This window comes from Oryx dammah, unplaced genomic scaffold, assembly GCF_014754425.2.
Source record: "Oryx dammah isolate SB20612 unplaced genomic scaffold, SCBI_Odam_1.1 HiC_scaffold_5, whole genome shotgun sequence".
NCBI lineage: Eukaryota > Metazoa > Chordata > Mammalia > Artiodactyla > Bovidae > Oryx > Oryx dammah.
This window is the reverse complement of record NW_024070189.1, coordinates 93,441,061-93,459,807: the sequence shown is the minus strand read 5'-3', so window position 1 is coordinate 93,459,807 and position 18,747 is coordinate 93,441,061. Positions and strand designations below refer to the sequence as shown.

At 41.2% G+C, this 18,747-nt stretch overlaps 1 protein-coding gene across 2 annotated transcripts; it reads left to right on the top strand.

Annotated features, from left to right (window-relative positions):
• Window positions 1-285: 285 nt before the first annotated feature.
• Window positions 286-18,269, top strand: ZNF557 (zinc finger protein 557). 2 transcript variants are annotated; one of them, XM_040240611.1, is made up of 8 exons: window positions 286-502; window positions 1,360-1,449; window positions 5,314-5,440; window positions 5,982-6,070; window positions 6,939-7,065; window positions 14,765-14,860; window positions 15,341-15,423; window positions 15,922-18,269. In XM_040240611.1, exons 3-8 carry the CDS (start codon window positions 5,410-5,412, stop codon window positions 16,702-16,704), a joined length of 1,209 nt encoding a protein of 402 aa, XP_040096545.1. In that variant the 5' UTR covers window positions 286-502; window positions 1,360-1,449; window positions 5,314-5,409; the 3' UTR covers window positions 16,705-18,269. The 2 variants fall into 2 exon arrangements, with proteins under 2 accessions (XP_040096545.1, XP_040096544.1); XM_040240610.1 differs by having other exon boundaries at window positions 286-538.
• Window positions 18,270-18,747: the final 478 nt, after the last annotated feature.

Genomic DNA, 18,747 nt, shown 5'->3' with positions numbered 1-18,747 from the left:
CGCCAACCCGCCGCCTTCAATCCGGTCCCTGGAGCCGCCTTCTCCCGCTCTCCGGCCCGTCTTTATCCCCGGCCCTGGCACTAGTCTCTGCCCAGCGTTAGGCTGTGAGACTCTAGCACCGCCCCTCAGATCCGTACCCAGTCAAAGCCCCGTCCTTAGTCCCCTCACAGGACGGGTGTCCGCCCACAACCGAGCCCTCCAGGCTTGGTTCCGCCCACAAGCTGGTACCCGCCCACAGCCCCGCCCCTAGAGCCGGTTTCAGTCCCTGGCTCTGACCCACAGTACGGCCCACCCATGGACTCACTACGCAAGCGAGAATGCCTCGTCCGAGGCTTGGGTGCAAGGCCGCAGGCGCCCGCCGGCTCAACCCTGCAGGGCCCCACTGTCCGCGGCGGCTAGATGCCGGAAACCGAAGCCCCTGCTCCAGTCTAAGACCGGAAGCGGAAGCGTCAGCGTCGATGGTACAGAGGAAGAAATAGCGGGGCGGCTCGCTGAACTGTGGGTACGGTCTTCTCCGCTGGGGGATTGGATTCACGTGGTATGTTCGGCATCATTGCAAGAGGCAGGACTCTGTGGGCTGCCGGCACTCCTGGGCTCCCGTAGGAGTCTAGGAAGGGGCATGAGTTTGGGGCACCCCGGTCACGGACAGCGTTCCTCCCCCTTTCCCGTGAGCCGCGTTTCCAGCCCTGGGGCCTCAGGCTGTTCCGGCAGGTCGGCGCATAGCCTCGGTTTCCTCCTAGCTCTGGGCACCGCTGTCCCCTTCTCAGAATTCCCCATCTCCCCCCCACCTTACCCCGGTGTGTTTTTTGCCTCCTAGGGGACATTAGTCGTCTGGAGGCATTGTTTTGGTTGTTACAAATGGGAGGGGCTGTTACTGGCTTCAAGTGGGTGGAAGCCAGGGATGCTATTGGACATCCTACAGTGCACTAAATAGCCCCCGTGACAAAGCATTATCAATAGTGCTGAGGTTTGCAAACCCTGTTCTAGGGTCTTAAAATCTTCAAAGCCCTGAATGAACTTAAAAGGTTAGCGGAGACACTTTTAGTGCCCTTGAATGACGAGTCTTGTTCAAAGTGTCTGGAATCACAAAAAGACAGTCACTATCCAGTTAAAAGAGTTGAGCAGGTTGAATGAATGCACACCGCGTGAAGCCGCTTCCTCCTACTCAGAGGGCGGATGGCTGGACAAGAATCAAGAAAATCTAGTCGTAACCTGCAATTACATGTTAAATCGGTACAGTAAATATTAATACAAAGAAGAGTGAATGGTGTGGCCCTTCCATCCAGCAGTTGTATTATGTCCCCCCAAAAATCTCAAAAGCAATCTTTGTATCCTTTTTCTCCCCCCACCCCCCAACAGACAAGTAAATTATCTCGAGTTCAAGTCTGAGTTGAAACCAGTCTCAAGGTTCACCTGTCCTCATTGACACGTGGATTTCTGCGTGACCGGGTGAGTACCATGTGGATCTTGTAAAAACAATTTCCAGCAGCCTCAGCTATGCAGAACTGCTAATAGGCCTTTCCTGTGCTCAGGTTGTAAACACAAGGAGTCACTGAAAGTGCGAGTATCTTAAAAAAAAAAAATTGTTTGATGGGGATTATATCCAAGGGAGGGAGAAGGTGATGGCACCCCGCTCCAGTACTCTTGCCTGGAAAATCCCATGGACAGAGGAGCCTAGTAGGCTGTAGTCCATGGGGTCGGTAGAGTCGGACACGACTGAGCGACTTCACTTTCACTTTTCACTTTCATGCATTGGAGAAGGAAATGGCAATCCACTCCAGTGTACTTGCCTGGAGGATCCCAGGGATGGGGGAGCCTGGTGGGCTGCCGTCTATGGGGTCGCACAGAGTCCAACACGACTGAAGAGACTTAGCATATTCAAGGGAAAGATAGTAAGAAGTGTGGTGTAAATACAGTTATGTGCAAATGCACATTAAACAAACATGTAAATAACTATACATAAGTAACAAATATAGATTTACTTGCATTCCATAATACTGAAAATTTTAGGATTTTATATATTTTAAGTATATTTTATATATTTAAGTATAAATATATATGTGTATCTGTAGTACCAAAAGTCATCCCACTAAAGACTAACAGGACTGCTCAGCAACATTCCTCAGGCCTGGTTCAGTTTGACTTCTAAACCCTATAAATCTTTCACAAAGATTCAAAACAGGGTGCATGGGGGAAAAAGTAATTTGTACTTTTTTATATTGGCAACAGAAATTCAAAATTGAATTAACCAGCAACCAAATGTCTTTTGAGCAAGTGTTTGGTTTTATTTTGTGTTTTGTTTGTTTTATCTTCATGAGATTTAAAAATCAGTTCGAGGAATACTGAGCAACAGCTTGTAGATAGAAGGGTAGGGCAGTAGTTTCTGCAGATTATACTCTACACCTTGCTTTCTAATAAGAATTAACTTTAATTTTTTAACTGTTTCTGAAATACGGTCTGGTGATTTATATTGCAGACAATCATTTTGCAGAGTAATCTTATATTGTTGGTTTTCACTAATTGTTTGTGTTTGTGTGTGTGCCTTTTTCATTCTGTCTTTTCTGTAACATTCTTAAGAGGAATGCTTGCTTGTCATGCAGTAGATATGCTTTGAGTGCGCAATTTATGGTAACCAACTATCCTCTTTTATTCGACTGAAGGGTTTGCCGGGCTTGCCAGGTGGCTCAGTGGTAAAGAATCCCCCTGCCAATGCAAGAGACCCAAGTTTGGTCCCTGGGTCGGGAAGATTTCCTAGAGAAGGAAATGGCAACTCACCCACTCCAGTATGGTTACCTGGAAAATCCCACGGACAGAGGAACCTCACAGGCTACAGTCCATGGGGTTGCAAAGAGTTGGATACGACTGAGTGACTGAACCCTCATGCATGAGGGTTTTGCCAGGACACAGAATATTTTGGATTCAAACTAGGATTAGGACTCTAGGCATGGATTGAGAGAATTAATATTGTTAAAATGTCCATAGTACCCAAGACAATATACAGGTTGAAAGTAATCCCTATCAAAAATCCAGTGGTATTTCTTACAGAAATAGAACACCTAAAATTTGTACAAAAGTGCAAGAGCAGTGGCTTATAGTTTTCAGTATATAGGTCTTTCATACCCTTGGTTAAATTCCTAGGTATTTTATTCTTTTTGATGCAATTGTGTAATGGGGTTGTTTTCTTAATTTATTTTTCTTATAGATCATTATTAGTGTAAGAAAACAACAGATTTTGTGTGTATTGATTTTGTACCCTGCAACTTTACTGAATTCAATTGTTATAAGTTTTTTAATGAAATCTTTATGGTTTTCTATATGTAAAATCATGCCATCTGCAAACAGTGAAAAGGTTTTACTTTTTTCTTTCCAATTTAGATGCCTTTTATTTCTTTTTCTTGGCTGATTGCTCCAGCTGAGACTTCCAGTACTGTGTTGAATAGAAGTGGTGAGAGTGTGGGCATCCTTGCCTGTTCCTGATCTTAGAGGAAAAGCTTTCAGCTTTTCACATTGAGTATGTTAGCTGTGGGCTTATTGTATATGGCCTTCATTATCTCGAGGTATGTTTCCTCTGTACCTGCTTTGTGGAGAGTTTTTATCATAAATGGGTGTTAAATTTTGTTGAATACTTTTTCTGCATCTGTTGAGATAATTATGATTTTTTTCCCTTATTTTGTTTATGTGGTATACCACATTGATTGATTTGAACCACCCCTTTATCCCAGGAATAAATCCTGCTTGATCATGGTGTGTGATGTATGGTGTATGATTTATTGTTGAATTTGGTTTGTTAATATTTTGTTGAAGATTTTTGCATCTGTTCATCAGGGCTGTTGACCGGTAATTTTCTTTTTTGTGTGGCTTCCTTGTCTGGTTTTCAGTATCAGGGAAATACTTTCCCTGTGAACTGTGAAAGAATTCCCCCCTCTTCTATTTTTGGAAAGAGTTTGAGAAGGGTTGGTGTTAGTTCTTCTTGGAATGTTTGGTAAAGTTAACCTGTGCAGCTGCTTGGTCCTGGGCTTTCATTTACTGAGAGGTTTTTTTATTACTGATTCAGTCTCCTTGCTAGTGATCAGTCTGTTCAGATTTTGTATGTCATCAGAGAAATAGAAAATGTAAACTGCTGATGTTGACAGGGGCTTCCCTGGTGGCTCAGTGGTATAAAATCTGCCAGCCAATGCAGGAGATACGGGTTCGATCCCTGGGTCGGGAAGGTCCCCTGGAGAAGGAAATGGCAACCCACTGCAGTATTCTTGCCTGGGAAATCCCTTGCATGGAGGAGCCTAGCAGACTACAATCCATGGGGTTGCAAAGAGTCGGACATGAGTTAACAACTAAACAACAACAGTCTTTCGAGGAGATTCCTTGTAGTATGATTGACAGGAATATGATAAATGTTTTGCATTTCACTTGCGGTTGACAGATTTCATGCCATAGGGGCTGTCTTTGTACCCCAACAGTGTATAAGAGTGCTCTTCTGTACAACCTTGGCAGTGAAAGATGTGGTCCCCTGTGTCTTTGCTGGTCTGACAGATAAGAAATGGTATCATTGTAGTTGCAATCTCTGTTTTTTTTCTGTAAATAAGACCAGTGGCAGTTCTACCAATTGAATAGGTAGTGGTGGAAACCGAACAAAACTGTCTCAGAGTGGGTGGGACATGAGGAAATGAAATAGAGAGTGAAAACAAAAAAAAAAACTTTGGCTGTGATGAGGGAGAGAGACTGGGTGGTAACTAGAAAGAAAACTCTGTGGTTAGAATAGTAGTGTCTCACTACTGAAAACACTGCATTGAGTTTAAATGGTGCGAGGGAGTCCAGTAGAGTGAGAGAGCTTGAAAGGAAGGGCAAAGTAGAGATAATTGCTGGTGTCCAACTCCTAAAAGGGATGGAGCACAGAACAGAGCGGCCCCACCCGGCATTGTAGAGAAGCCAGGTCCTCGTTTATAACCAGAGAGGGAGAAAACCATGGTGCCCGACACAGTTTTGGTGACAAGATGGGAAGGTAGATTCCTTCTCACGAAGATGACTAGGAAGTAGGATGCAGGACCATCTGCTGAAAGTGAGGATGTATTTGTTACCTCTCGCTGTGTGGCAAATCATCCCCAACCTTAGTAACTGAAACAGTAATCCTTTGCTGGGCTTCCTTGCTGGCTCAGTGGTTAAGAACGTGCATGCCAGTGCATTTTAAAGGTAGCAGTGTGTACAAACACATACTGCATTTTGATGGAGGATATGGTGGACAGTCTACGAAAGGCTCATCCTCAGTAGCCTGGAGAGAGATACTGTGACAACTTCATATTTTCCCATTCATTCCAGAGCCCAGTCCTGAGTGCACTGTGGGGACGAGAGGAGGGGCGTCCTGGTTCTCCAGCTCCCTGTTGCTGAGGAAGACATCACTGTCTGAATTGCAGGATGGCGACCATGGTCTTGTCCTCCATTTGTGGTGAGTTTGAGGGTCAGCCCTTAGAACTGAGCAGGTGCTAGAGTCTCATGCACCACAGAGCAGGTGGAGGGAGGGGACTGAGCAGATGCGGCGTGAGTGTTACCCTTGGAGCCCCAAGGTCACGGAGGCCTGACTCTCTGCTGCTTGGGATTGGGACTTAGCTGGTTTGTGAATCTGGGGAGACGTCACCTGTGTTGCAAATGTGTGGGAGCTTTTGAATTATACTTCTGATTCTTTGTATACACTTGAGCTAGTAACAGTGGTATCCTTTGGCAGTTCAGTTTCTTCATCTGCAAAACAGGAATAGTCCTTTCGTGCTCCAGTGTGGTGTAAGACCTGTGGCCCTATTTTCTGACCCCGAATGAGACAGCTCCGTTCTACCTCCGGGGGAAGCTGGGTGTGGGTGTTTGGGTGTCGGTATGTCCTCTCTGTGTGTTGGGGATACAGTCAATTACAAGTATGTGAGGAAGCCTAAGCCTCCAGATTTGTGAATGAGAACAGCGGGCAAGCCTGGGTTCTTGGGATATTTCTTCTTCTCCAGCTCAGTCATCCCTGTACACAGCCCCTCACCAGAAAGGATACACAGAGGAGGAAGGGTTGGCCCATGGCTTCCTGACAGACTGGTTACAGGTGAGTCAGACATTCCTGTTTCCAGATCGTATTCCTTTGACCAAAAGTTGGACTTGTCCCTTCAATGACCTGGAGCTGGATCAGGTTTTCAGGTGTCTGGTGGAGGGTTCGGGGCAACCCAAACAATGTCAGCACATGTCAGCATTTACTGCCATGTCGAGCTTCCTCTAAGGTCACTGTCTACACCATGTTTTGCTGAGAATTTTGTTTTTTAATTTTACTGAGGTGTTAGTGGTTTACAATGTTAATTTCTGCTGTACAGCAAAGTGACTCAGTTATACATACATACATAGATTTTTTTTTCATATTCTTTCCATTATGGTTTATCACAGGACATTGAATATAGTTACCTGTGCTATACAGTAGGACTTGTGGTTTATCCATCCTATATATAATAGTTTGCCTCTGCTAATCCCACACTCCCATTCCTTCCCTCCTTCCCTCCTCCCCACCAGCCCCCTTCAGTGAGAGTTTTAAGGGGAAGCTAAGGAAACACATGACTGTTGCTGGTGGCCCCTGGGGCACCTTTCATCCACTTGCCAAGTACTTCTCTGATTTCGGCAGTGTCTTAGACCTGTGCCCAGCCTGTGAGGTTGAGGGGAATTCGATTGCAGGATGTCACAGTCTCACTGGAAAATAAAATTGCCTGTGTGTTAGGGGCACATGTGGCCCTGGGGGTGGGCATGAGTAGACACGAGATGAGTGTCCAGGGCCAAACCCAGGAGCAGTCGAGAGCAGAGCTCAGAACCCTGCCCGTACAGCTCCTGCCTTGGACTCTTTCTTCCTACTCTTGTTGTCCTTGGCTCTTCTTCTCTCAGCATTGGTGGGTATGGTCCTTAGTTAAGCCACAGTGTTTATGGTGGTTTAGGACTTGGTGACTTTCGAGGACGTGACCGTGGAGTTCACCCAGGAGGAGTGGGCACTGCTAGACTCTTCTCAGCGAAAACTGTACAGAGATGTGATGCTGGAGAACTGCAGGAACCTGGCATGGCTTGGTAAGCCCTACATTATTCCTGCATTTATTTAATGACTCAGGTAACAAGACTTTTTAAAAACTGAGGTATCTATCATTCATATAACATAAAATTTACCATTTAATCATTAAAAGTTTTTTTTAATTTATTAAAAAATTTTTTAATTGAAGGTAATTGCTTGGCTTTTGATATAGTCAGAGTTGTGCAGCCATCAACACTAATTTCAGAGCATTCTCATCACCCTTAAAAGAAACCTGTACCCATTAATTGATCAGTACCTGTTATCTTCCCCACCCCACCCCCCCACTGCCTGCCACTACTAATTTGCTTCCTGTTTCTGTGGATTTGCCTATTCGGAATATTTTCATATCAGTGGAATTATGAAATATGTCATCTTTCTCATTTCTTTCAGGCAACTTAATATTTAAAGGTTTAGCTGTGTTGTAGCATTTAGAAGTTCTTTATTCCTTTTTATGACTGAATAATCCACTTTATGGATATACCACATTTTGTTTTTTTGATTCATTGGTTAATAGACATTTGGGTAGTTTCCACTTACTGGCTAGTTTAAATAATGCTGCTTTGAATATTTGTGTACACGCATTTGTCTAAACACCTATTTTCAGTTCCTCTTTGGTGTATATCTAGGAGTGGAATTTTGGGTTTTATATTACTATGTTTAGTTTTCTGAGGAACCACCAACCTGTTTTTTACAGCAGCTGCACCACTGTGTGAAAGTTCCAATTTCTCTGTATCTTCCCCCAGTATTTGCTTTTTTGAAGATAGCCATCATCTTGGGTATAGTGTGGTATCTCACCTGTGTCGGTTTGAGTGCATGTTCTGTTGTGTGATTCTTTTTGTTCCCATGAACTGTAGCCTGCCAGACTCCTCTGCCCATGGACTTTTGGCAAGAATCCTGGAGTCGGTTGCCATTTCCTGTTACATGTTTTGATTTGCATTTCTCTAATTACTAATGAAACAGAACATTTTTTCATGTAATTGTTGACTGTATATCATTTTTGGAGAGATGCCTTTTCAAGCCAATTTTTTAATCGTTGATTTTTTTGGTTTTGGGTTTCGGAAGTTTATTATATTCTGAATGCTAGACCCTATTTGTAAATGGTTTCTCCCGTTGTGTGATATCTTTTCATTTTCTTGATAGTGTCCTTTGATACACAAGTTTTAATTTTGATGAAGTCCCGTTTATATACTTTTTTCTTTTTTCCTTGTGCTCTTGATATCATACCTAGTTATTGACAGGTCCACGGTCCTGAAATTTTGCCTCTGTGTTTTTCTCCAAAATGTTCTAGTTTTACTTTTTCAATGAAATCTTCTACCTATCTTGAGTTAATTTTTATATGGCTTGGAGAATTGTCAGCTTAATTCTTTTGCATATATTAATTCAGTTGTCCCATCACCTTTGTAGCAGAGACTGTTCCCTCCCCCTTTGAACTGTTTTGGCCCAGTTGCCAAAAGTTATTTGACCATAAGCATGTGAGCTTGTGTACTCTGTTATTTTCCGTCAACCTGTGGAAACCTGACATAACCTGATGGGTCTCTCATTGTGCCAGTACCACAGTGTCTTCATTACTGTTAGTTTGAGGTAATGTCAGTAAATGGGATTCTTCCTATTTAGTTCTTTTTCAAGATTGCTTTTTGTCTATTCAGGATCCCTTGGCAATTCCGTATGACTTTTAGGATCAGCTTGTCCATTTACGTATTTATTATTTAAAAAGGCCATTAGAAATTTGATGCTGATTTCATTGAGTCTGTAGATGATTTTGGTTAGTATTCTCATCTTGGGTGTGTGCTCACTCAGTTGTGTCCAACTCCTTGCGACCCTATGGACTGTATAGCCTGCCAGGCTCCTCTGTCCGTGGAATTTTCCAGGCCAACATGCTGGAGCAGGTTTCCATCTCCTGCTCTAGGGGATCCTCCTGGCCCAGGGATCGAGCCCGCTTCTCTTACTTTTGCAGTGGCAGATGGGTTCTTGGCCACTAGTGCCACCTGGGAAGCCCTAGCATTGTCCTCTTAATATTAAAATTTCCAATATATATTCTCTATTACTTACTTTTAATTTGCTTCTGTCATGATCCAGTAGATACTTTATATGATTTTATTGTTTTTAAATTTATGTAGACTGGTTTTGTGAACTAACGTATGCTTTGTTACAGAGAATCTTTCACATGCACTTCTGTTGAATATACTGTTGCTGAATAAAGCATTTTATGTCCGTGAGGTCTAGTAAGCTTATAGGATTGTTTAAGTCCTGTGTTTCCTTATTGATCTTTTAACAGGTTGTTCTACCCATTATCCATTATTAAAAGTGGGGCATTGAAGTCTGCAACTATTATTGTAGATCTGTTTCTCCCTTCGATTCTGTGAGTTTTGAATTTATACATTTTAGACCTTAGTTGTTAGGTAGTATATGTCTGTAATTATCATATCTTCTTATTAATTGTTCTCTTAATCATGTTGTAGTATCTTTTTTTGTGTCTTGTAACAGTTTTTGTTTCAAAGTCCATTTTGCCTCATAGTAGTGTGAGGCAAAACATTCTCCCTTTTTTCTCTCTTGTTTGTATGGAATTTGTTTTTCCATTTGTTGATTTTCAACCTGTTAGTGTCTTTAGATATAATGTGAGTCTCTTATAGATGTATCATGTATCATTGATTATTTCCTATCTGTTCTGCTAAAATCTGCCTTTTAATTGTGCCAGATTAATCCATTTACCTTTAATGGAATTCCTTGTAAGAAGGACTTAGTTGTGTCATTCTGTTGTCTTCTGTATGCTGTATATCATTTTTGTTCCTCTATTATTGTTTACTTTTGTGTTAGTTATTTTCTAGTGGACCATTTTGATTCCCTTTTCATTTGTTTCTATTTTTTAGTTATTTTCTTAGTGGTTGTAGGAGGGATTCCAGTTTTAATTTTAGACAGTCTGTTCTGACTTAATATTGACTTATTTCAGTATATAAAAGATTAGCTCCTGTATAGCTGCACCCCTCCTTATACTTTTTTTTTATATATAACAAATTATATCTTTATACTTTGTGTCCCATTAACACAGGCATTTCTCTTTTAAATCATATTGGAAAAAAAAGGGAGTCACAGCCGAAAATAACAAGGCATTAACAATCCAAAAATAAACAGTTGTTTTTTATTTTTATATTTACCTGTGTATTTTCCTTTATTGGTGTTCTTCATATGTTTGTGTGGATTTGAGTCAGTACTCATTGCCCATTCATTTCAAGCTTAAAAATTTCCTGTTAGCATTTCTTGTAGGATAGATATGTTAATGGCAAATATTCAGATTTTGTTTATAGGAATTTCTTGATTTATTTTTGAAGGGCAGTTTAGCTACATAGAGAATCTTTGGTTAACTTTTTTTTAAAGTAGCTTGGGTATATCTTCCAATGTCTGTTGCCTATGCTTTCTCATCCAAAATTGGCTATTACTCTTACCAATGATTCTGTGTATGTGTTGAATCACCTCTCTCTTGCTACGGTCAGGGATACTCTTTGACTTCTCAGAGTTTAATTATATTGTGTCTTAGGATGGATTCTGATTCTTTGAGTTTATCCTGTCTTGAGTTTGTTAAGCTTCTTGGTTGTGTACATTATGTCTCATCAAATTTGGGGAAATTCTTAGCCATTATTTCTTTAAATATCCGTTCTGTCCATTTTCTTCTTCATTTGAGAGAGTCCTATTATGTGTATGTTGGTATCCTGTGGGTCTTTTAGGTGCTGGTCGTATTTAGTTTCTTTTCGGTCCTTCTGTTTTTCAGACTGAGTAGTATAAATTGTCCTATCTTCTTAGTTACTGATTCTTTCTCCTTGCTCAAGTCTGTTGTTGAACCCCTCTTCTGAATTTTTCATTTTAGTTATTGTGCTTTTCGACTCTATAATTTATGTGTGGTTTTGTTTCATAATTTCTCTCTTTAAGATATTTTCTCTTTGATCAGAATTTGGTTTTATGGTTTCCTTTAGATCCTTGATCATATTTAAAATAGTTAATTTAAATTCTTGGTGTAGTCACCAAGCCCCAAATTTGGGCTTCCTCAAGGATAGTTTCTACTAATTTTTTTTTTTTCCTGTAATGGGCCATCAGTTCAGTTCAGTCGCTCAGTCGTGTCCAGCTCTTCATGACCCCATGGATCACAGCACACCAGGCCTCCCTGTCCATCACCAACTCCCGGAGTCTACTCAAACTCATCTCCATTGAGTTGGTGATGCCATCCAACTATCTCATCCTCTGTCGTCCCCTTCTCCTCCTGCCCTCAGTCTTTCCCAGCATCAGGGTCTTTTCCAGTGAGTCAGTTCCTCACATCAGGTGGCCAAAGTATTGGAGTTTCAGCTTTAGCATCAGTCCTTCCAATGAATATTCAGGTCTGATTTCCTTTAGGATGGACTGGTTGGATCTCCTTGCAGTCCAAGGGACTCTCAAGAGTCTTCTCCAACACCACAGTTCAAAAGCATCAATTCTTCGGCGCTCACTCCAGTGTTCTTGCCTGGAGAATCCCAGGGACGGGGGAGCCTGGTGGGCTGCCGTCTATGAGGTCACACAGAGTCAGACACGGCTGAAGTGACTTAGCAGCAGCAGCAGCAGCTTTCTTTATAGTTCAACTCTCACATCCATACATGACTACTGGAAAAACCATAGCCTTGACGAGATGGACCTTTCTTGACAAAGTAACGTCTCTGCTTTTTAATATGCTATCTAAATACTTTTGTTTATTTGCCTGCCTTATAGTTTTTTTTTGGTTGTTGAAAACTATACATTTAGAATGTTGTAACATAATTCTGGAATCACTTCTTTTCTCCATCCCTAGAGTTTGTTGGTATTGTTTGTTATAGTTGGTGTGATATGCATGTTTAGTGATCTTTTTGAACTCATTTTTGTAATGTCAGTATTCGTTGTACATGGCCACTGAAAACTGTTCTGTTAGCTTAATGGTTGTTGTTGTTGTTTTAGTTTCTACGTCCAACTCTTTGCAACCCCATAGACTATAGTATTGCAGGCTCCTCTGGCCATGGGATTTCCCAGGCAAGAAGAGTAGGGTGGGTTGCTATTCCCTTCTCCAAGGGATCTTTCTGACTTAGGGATCGAACCTCTGGCTCCTCTCTTCACAGGTGGATTCTTTACCCTGAGCCAAGAGTGAGTTCAGTCCAGTTCAGTCGCTCAGTCGTGTCTGACTCTTTGCAACCCCATGAATCACAGCACGCCAGGCTTCCCTGTCCATCACCAACTCCCGGAGTTCACCCAGACTCATGTGCATCGAGTCGGTGATGCCATCCAGCCATCTCATCCTCTGTCGTCCCCTTCTCCTCTTGCACCCAATCCCTCCCAGCAACAGGGTCTTTTCCAATGAGTCAGCTCTTCACATGAGGTGGCCAGAGTATTGGAGTTTCAGCCTCAGCATCAGTCCTTCCAATGAACACCCAGGACTGGACTCCTTTAGGATGGACTGGTTGGATCTCCTTGCAGTCCAAGGGACTCTCAAGAGTCTTCTCCAACACCACAGTTCAAAAGCATCAATTCTTTGGCGCTCAGCTTTCTTCACAGTCCAACTCTCACATCCATACATGACCACTGGAAAAACCATAGCCTTGACTAGATGGACCTTTGTTGGCAAAGTAATGTCTCTGCTTTTGAATATGCTATCTAGGTTGGTCATAACTTTTCTTCCAAGGAGTAAGCGTCTTTTAATTTCATGGCTGCAGTCACCATCTGCAGTAATTTTGGAGCCCCCAAAAATAAAGTCTGACACTGTTTCCACTGTTTCCCTATCTGTTTCCCATGAAGTGATGGGACCAGATGCCATGATCTTCGTTTTCTGAATGTTGAGCCTTAAGCCAACTTTTTCACTCTCTGCTTTTACTTTCATCAAGAGGCTTTTTAGTTTCTCTTCACTTTCTGCCATAAGGGTGATATAATCTGCATATCTGAGGTTATTGATATTTCTCCGGCAATCTTGATTCCAGCTTATGCTTCTTCCAGCCCAGCATTTCTCTTGATGTACTCTGCATATAAGTTAAATAAGCAGGGTGACAATATACAGCCTTGATGTACTCCTTTTTCTATTTGGAACCAGTCTGCTGTTCCATGTCCAGTTCTGACTGTTGCTTCCTGACCTGCATATAGGTTTCTCAAGAGGCAGGTCAGGTGGTCTGGTATTCCCATCTCTTTCAGAATGTTCCACAGTTTATTGTGATCCACACAGTCAAAGGCTTTGGCATAGTCAATAAAGCAGAAATAGATATTTTTCTGGAACTCTCTTGCTTTTTTGATAACCCAGCGGATGTTGGCAATTTGATCTCTGGTTCCTCTGCCTTTTCTAAAACCAGCTTGAACATCTGGAAGTTCGCGGTTCACGTATTGCTGAAGCCTGGCTTGGAGAATTTTGAGCATTAGTTTACTAGCGTGTGAGATGAGTGCAGTTGTGCGGTAGTTTGAGCATTCTTTGGCATTGCCTTTCTTTGGCCACCAGTGAACCCCCAGCTTAATGGTTAACTAATGGTTTATCAGAGATTTCCTTAGACAGTTGGAACAAAAAAGAAATAAGCTCCTAGTCAGAATCTCTATACAGGGGCATACCTTCAAACTCAGGCAGTTTACAACTTTGTCTTAGTTTTCACTTCCTCCTTGTGCTGAGCCTGAAGGTCTGTCATAGGTGAGGACTTAATGCCCTCTCATGTCTTTTCTGAATATGTGTCCAAGCCTGGTATGCATGTGGCTTTCCAGATTCAAAGGAATATGAGGGAGCTTTTCAAAAAGCTTTATAAAAATTCCCCAAAACATTTTAGGTTATACTTTTATTCTAGGCTTCTTGGTTTGCCTTTTGCTTTTCTCTGCTGTTTCCATTTGCCTCAGGCAGTAGTGGCTAATATATATTGCCTTTTTAACGCCTTCAGCACAAGCCTACTGTGTAACCAGCTCAACCTTTGGAGAGTTTGGGGTTAGATAAGTAAAGGCAAGCCCTTTGAGCCAGTCCTTCAGGGAGCCACCAGAAAGGTCAAAACAAACCACCACAATGTATTGAGAATAGGGTCTATCCTGCTCTCTCTAGTACAAGGAATTGTCTTCAATGTCATAGCCAAAGCACGGAACAGAGGATGAGTCAAGGGTCACTTAAAAATGTCAGCTATTTTTTGTCCTTGATTAAGCATTTTCCTGGTTGCCATAGTCTTTTGGTAAGTTTTCAGGGTTCTGATAAAGTTGTTCTGATAGTTTTTCCAGTTTATTCACTGTTTCTGTAGAGGGAGGGACTTTTGAATTTCCATATTCCATGATTTTCATTGTCGTTTTTTTCTCACAAGACTTCAAGCTTGTCTCTGTTTCTGGGGTGTAGGAGTATGGTGATGAAGGAGACAGATATGGTCCCCATGCTCGTAGAGCTATTTAGCGCCTTCCCTATGAGCTGAATATTCCTTCCCCTGACTTAATATTTTCTGTAGTTAAAAGCTTTATAGCTTTTGTATTGTGTATTTAAACTCGGGTATGGACTTTGGCACTGTGTGTACCCTGTCATCCTGGATATTGAACGAGATCGCTTGTACTTTTGTTTCCTGAGAGTTACTATAGTCATTAGAATTTAGATATAATTATTCCGTTGCTCCAAAAGCCACAGTTCCCTATCTTTAGAATTCTTGGCTTCAGTTTCATAGAGTTGCTTGTCACTTGCACAGCCCCCAATAGCACATGTCTTTTCTCCATGAATAGGGTATCATGTTGATAAACGCAGTCTGATCTCCCAGTTGGAGCAAGAAGACAAGGTGATGGCAGAGGAAGGTGGGATTCTCCCAGGCACCTGTCCAGGTGAGCTCTAGGAGGACATGAGGAATAGTCTTTGAGGTGTAGCTCTAGTCAGTGATTCAGGGCATGGGAGTGTTGCATTAGGACATACCTAAAATGTGCTCTTTTCTGACAGAGATGGCCACAGAGATTTGGTGTGAGCTTCCTCATGCACCTTCTTTCTTTCCTCTTTAACCCTCTGTTCAGTGTTCCCGAATTTACTTTGGACTCAGAGAGGGGAAAAAAATGTCCCTTTTCCTTTTTAAATAAGTCTCATATGAGCTCTTTTTCTGATTCCTTCCTGGAACTTTACCTTCCTGATAATTCCTCCTAGTGTAAATCTCTGATCAATCCTAATGCTTTTAGAGTCCTTTTTTAGTACCTATAATTTGTATACTCATATGCTTTTGCTTGAAAACCTCCTCAAAAACCCTAATCCCTCAGTTTGTCTTTACTCATATTTTTTTTCACCATTAACTTAAATTTCTTTTCAATTTGTTTTAGATTTGGAGACGGTACTTAAAGCAAAATGGTTAACTCCAAAGAAGCATATTTTTAGAAAAGAACATTCTAATGGTGTTAGAGCGGTAAGACCAATGTGGTAATTTCTGGTTTTTCTCAGTAGGAAAATTTCATAAGTTAGAAAAGCAACAAAATAATCAGGGGAGTCATTATAGGGAAATGTCATTAACATATGAGATAATGGTGTCTCAGGAGAGATACTATAAATCACTTGTGAATTTGGAGAAAATTATAAATTAGCTCCAGACTTGTTTCTTTGCTGAGAGTTCCCACAAGTAAATACCTCCTTAAATATGACTGTCAAAATATAAAATAGTCTTAAACTTATCAGAAAATTATCTGTGAATATGATAAAGACTTGTGGCAATGCATCTGTCTATCTTTTCTTAACTTGTAAAAACTCAGACTGGGCTGAAGACTGGACAGAAGCCATTTAACAAGCATTTAAAATAGATAGCCACAACATCAATGATGATAATGTTACAGAATTCCTGGCAGAGAAAATTTGTATAACAGCATTGAATATTAAAAAAATATTATAGTTTTCATTCATCTCTTAACAGGAGAGAAGTCATCTGGGAGTGAAACTCAATGAATGTAATCAGTGTTTTAAAGTCTTCAGCACAAAATCTAACCTTACTCAGCACAAAAGAATTCATACTGGAGAAAAACCCTATGACTGTAATCAGTGTGGAAAATCCTTCAGCAGTAGATCTTATCTTACTATTCATAAGAGAATACATAATGGGGAGAAACCCTATGAATGCAATGACTGTGGAAAAGCCTTCAATGATCCTTCCTCTCTTAGACTGCATGTGAGAATTCACACTGGAGAAAAACCCTATGAATGTAACCAGTGTTTTCATGTTTTCCGCACTAGTTGTAACCTCAAAAGCCACAAGAGAATTCATACGAGAGAGAATCACCATGAATGTAATCAGTGTGGCAAGGCCTTCAGCACGAGGTCCTCCCTTACTGGGCACAATAGTATTCATACAGGAGAGAAGCCTTATGAATGCAATGACTGTGGGAAAACCTTTAGGAAGAGCTCATATCTGACACAGCATATGAGAACTCATACTGGAGAAAAACCCTATGAGTGTAATCAGTGTGGAAAGTCCTTCAGCAGTAGCTTTTCTCTTACTGTTCACAAGAGAATTCATACTGGTGAGAAACCCTATGAATGCAGTAACTGTGGGAAAGCGTTTAATAATCTCTCAGCTGTTAAGAAACATGTGAGAACTCACACTGGAGAAAAACCCTATGAATGTAATCATTGTGGAAAATCTTTCACCACTAATTCTTACCTTTCTGTGCACAAGAGAATACATAACAGGTGGATATGAATGCAGTAACTGATTTCTTATCTTTCAGACAACTTGTGACAACTCACACTAGGTGTATGAGTCAGCTGCTGCTGCATAACAGATTTCCCCTTGAAACATAGTGGCTTTAAACAGCAAACATATATTATCTATAGATCAGGAATTCAGAACCAGCTTATCTGTGTAGTTCTGGTTAGGATCTCATGAGGTTGAAATCAAGATGTCAGCAGGAGCTACCATCCTCCACTTTATTGCCAAAGAGTCCACTTCCAAAATGGCTCACTGGCACACCTGGCAAGTTAGTAGCTGGTTGTTGGCAGGGAACCTTCATTTACTCACCGTATTGGATTCTCCACAGGGTTAAATATCTTTATGGTGTAGAATCAGGGTCATCCCAAAGCATTGGATTTAAAGAAGAGCTAATGCAGAAGCTACAGTGTCTTTTATGACCTCGTCCCAGAAGGACATATCCTCACTTCTTCAGTACTTTAAGGGTCACACAGATCACTCCTGATACATTGTGGGAAGAGACCATGCTCAATGTGAATACCAGGAAAGAGAGATTGTTGGGAACCATCTGAGAATTCACTGAAAGAGGGCCTTCAGGAGACCCTCTTTCTTTCAGTCTGTTCAATATGAAGTAATACTCAGTAACTCCTGTGTAAATTGACTCATGAAAAAAACCTCATAAGTCCAAGCTTCATGATAAACTTTCAGCTCAAACTCACCCTAATGTACACAAAAGGTTATGTATTGGGGATAAATCTGAGGAACAGTCGTGATATCCAGGGAGTCATGTGGCAGTTCACACTAAAGGGAAAATCCAGTGAACATCATCAGAATGTAAAAGCCTTTAGGGACAATTGTCCCTTAAAATGTCCCTTAGAACATGTGTGAGAAATCAGTACAGAGGAACACTCATGTAAGGAATGTGGAAAACCCTGTAGCACAGTGTTTTGTTAACAGAAGATGAAATTTCAAGTACCAAGTACTATGGGAAAGCCTTCAGTGTTCTCTCAGTTTTTAAGAGACATGAGGATTGATTCTGGAGAGAACAAACCACTGAATGGCATCAGTATTGGAAAACCTTCCAGTTTCCCACATTCCTTAAACTTGTGAGTATAAAGGAGGGAATGCCTTTAATGATAGTTCTTACACTAGGAAAAGTATGAAATTCCCGGATGCAGAAACCTGTGAGTGGATTAATTTTGGAAAGTCTTTTGATGACTTCTGTCTTTGTTGAATTGTGAGAAGTCACCTGGGAGGGGCAGGAGGGGAGCCCAAGAAGGTACTCAGCATGAGATTGCCTTAGCTCTTCTCTCTGAGTGGCTGTGTAATACTTTAAAATGGTTATGAAAAGTGTAAATGTTATAAGTGTGGGATTACCTTTCAGTGTCTCATCCTTAGGGTGGGGCAACTAGTTCTTTAATTTTCAGTCTTTTTAATTAAGTTGCAACATTTGTGTCTGCAGCTGTGCCCTAAAATATACCTTAAGTTATGTTCTGTAGTTTTGTATATAATACATTTATCATCATTGACTCTAAAACTATTAATACACTGCATATTCATAAAGGTATTTCTGACTATTGCCTGAGTGATTTAGTTTATCCTAGTAAAAGCTAGGATAATTGCTAAACACCTTTTAGCAATTGCTAAATAGCTAAATTGCTATATACTTTTTCCTAATTTAATGGCATTTTTATTAAGTGGATTTTATGATGCTGATTCTTTTTTATCTTTCTATCCTAGTATGGAAGTTATTTTTAGCCTCTTTCTCAATGTCCATTTCCCCCTATATTTTCTTAAAAGAAGCAGATTTTTTTCTTTAAACTTTTTTTCAACTTGTTGATGAATAGTATTGAAAACAGTCAATCCACAGGGCATCCCCGAAACCCATGCTCTACTGGCTGAGAAGTAGGTGGAAGTCACGGAGGGAAGCAAGGGGGACACATCATTGTCTGGCTTGTCTGCCTCACCCATATCCTGTTCATCTTACCCGTTCATCCTTGTGAAGGTGGAGTCAAGCTGTAGAGTTGGAAGAACTACATTTTGATCATGATGACA

Excerpts from the sequence above, each read along its gene's own strand:
- ZNF557 (XM_040240611.1), top strand. The coding sequence starts at position 5,410 with ATGGCGACCATGGTCTTGTCCTCCATTTGTG. Across the intron at positions 6,071-6,938 it reads TCCTGACAGACTGGTTACAG|GACTTGGTGACTTTCGAGGA; the intron begins GTGAGTCAGACA and ends ATGGTGGTTTAG. Across the intron at positions 14,861-15,340 it reads TCTCCCAGGCACCTGTCCAG|ATTTGGAGACGGTACTTAAA; the intron begins GTGAGCTCTAGG and ends AATTTGTTTTAG.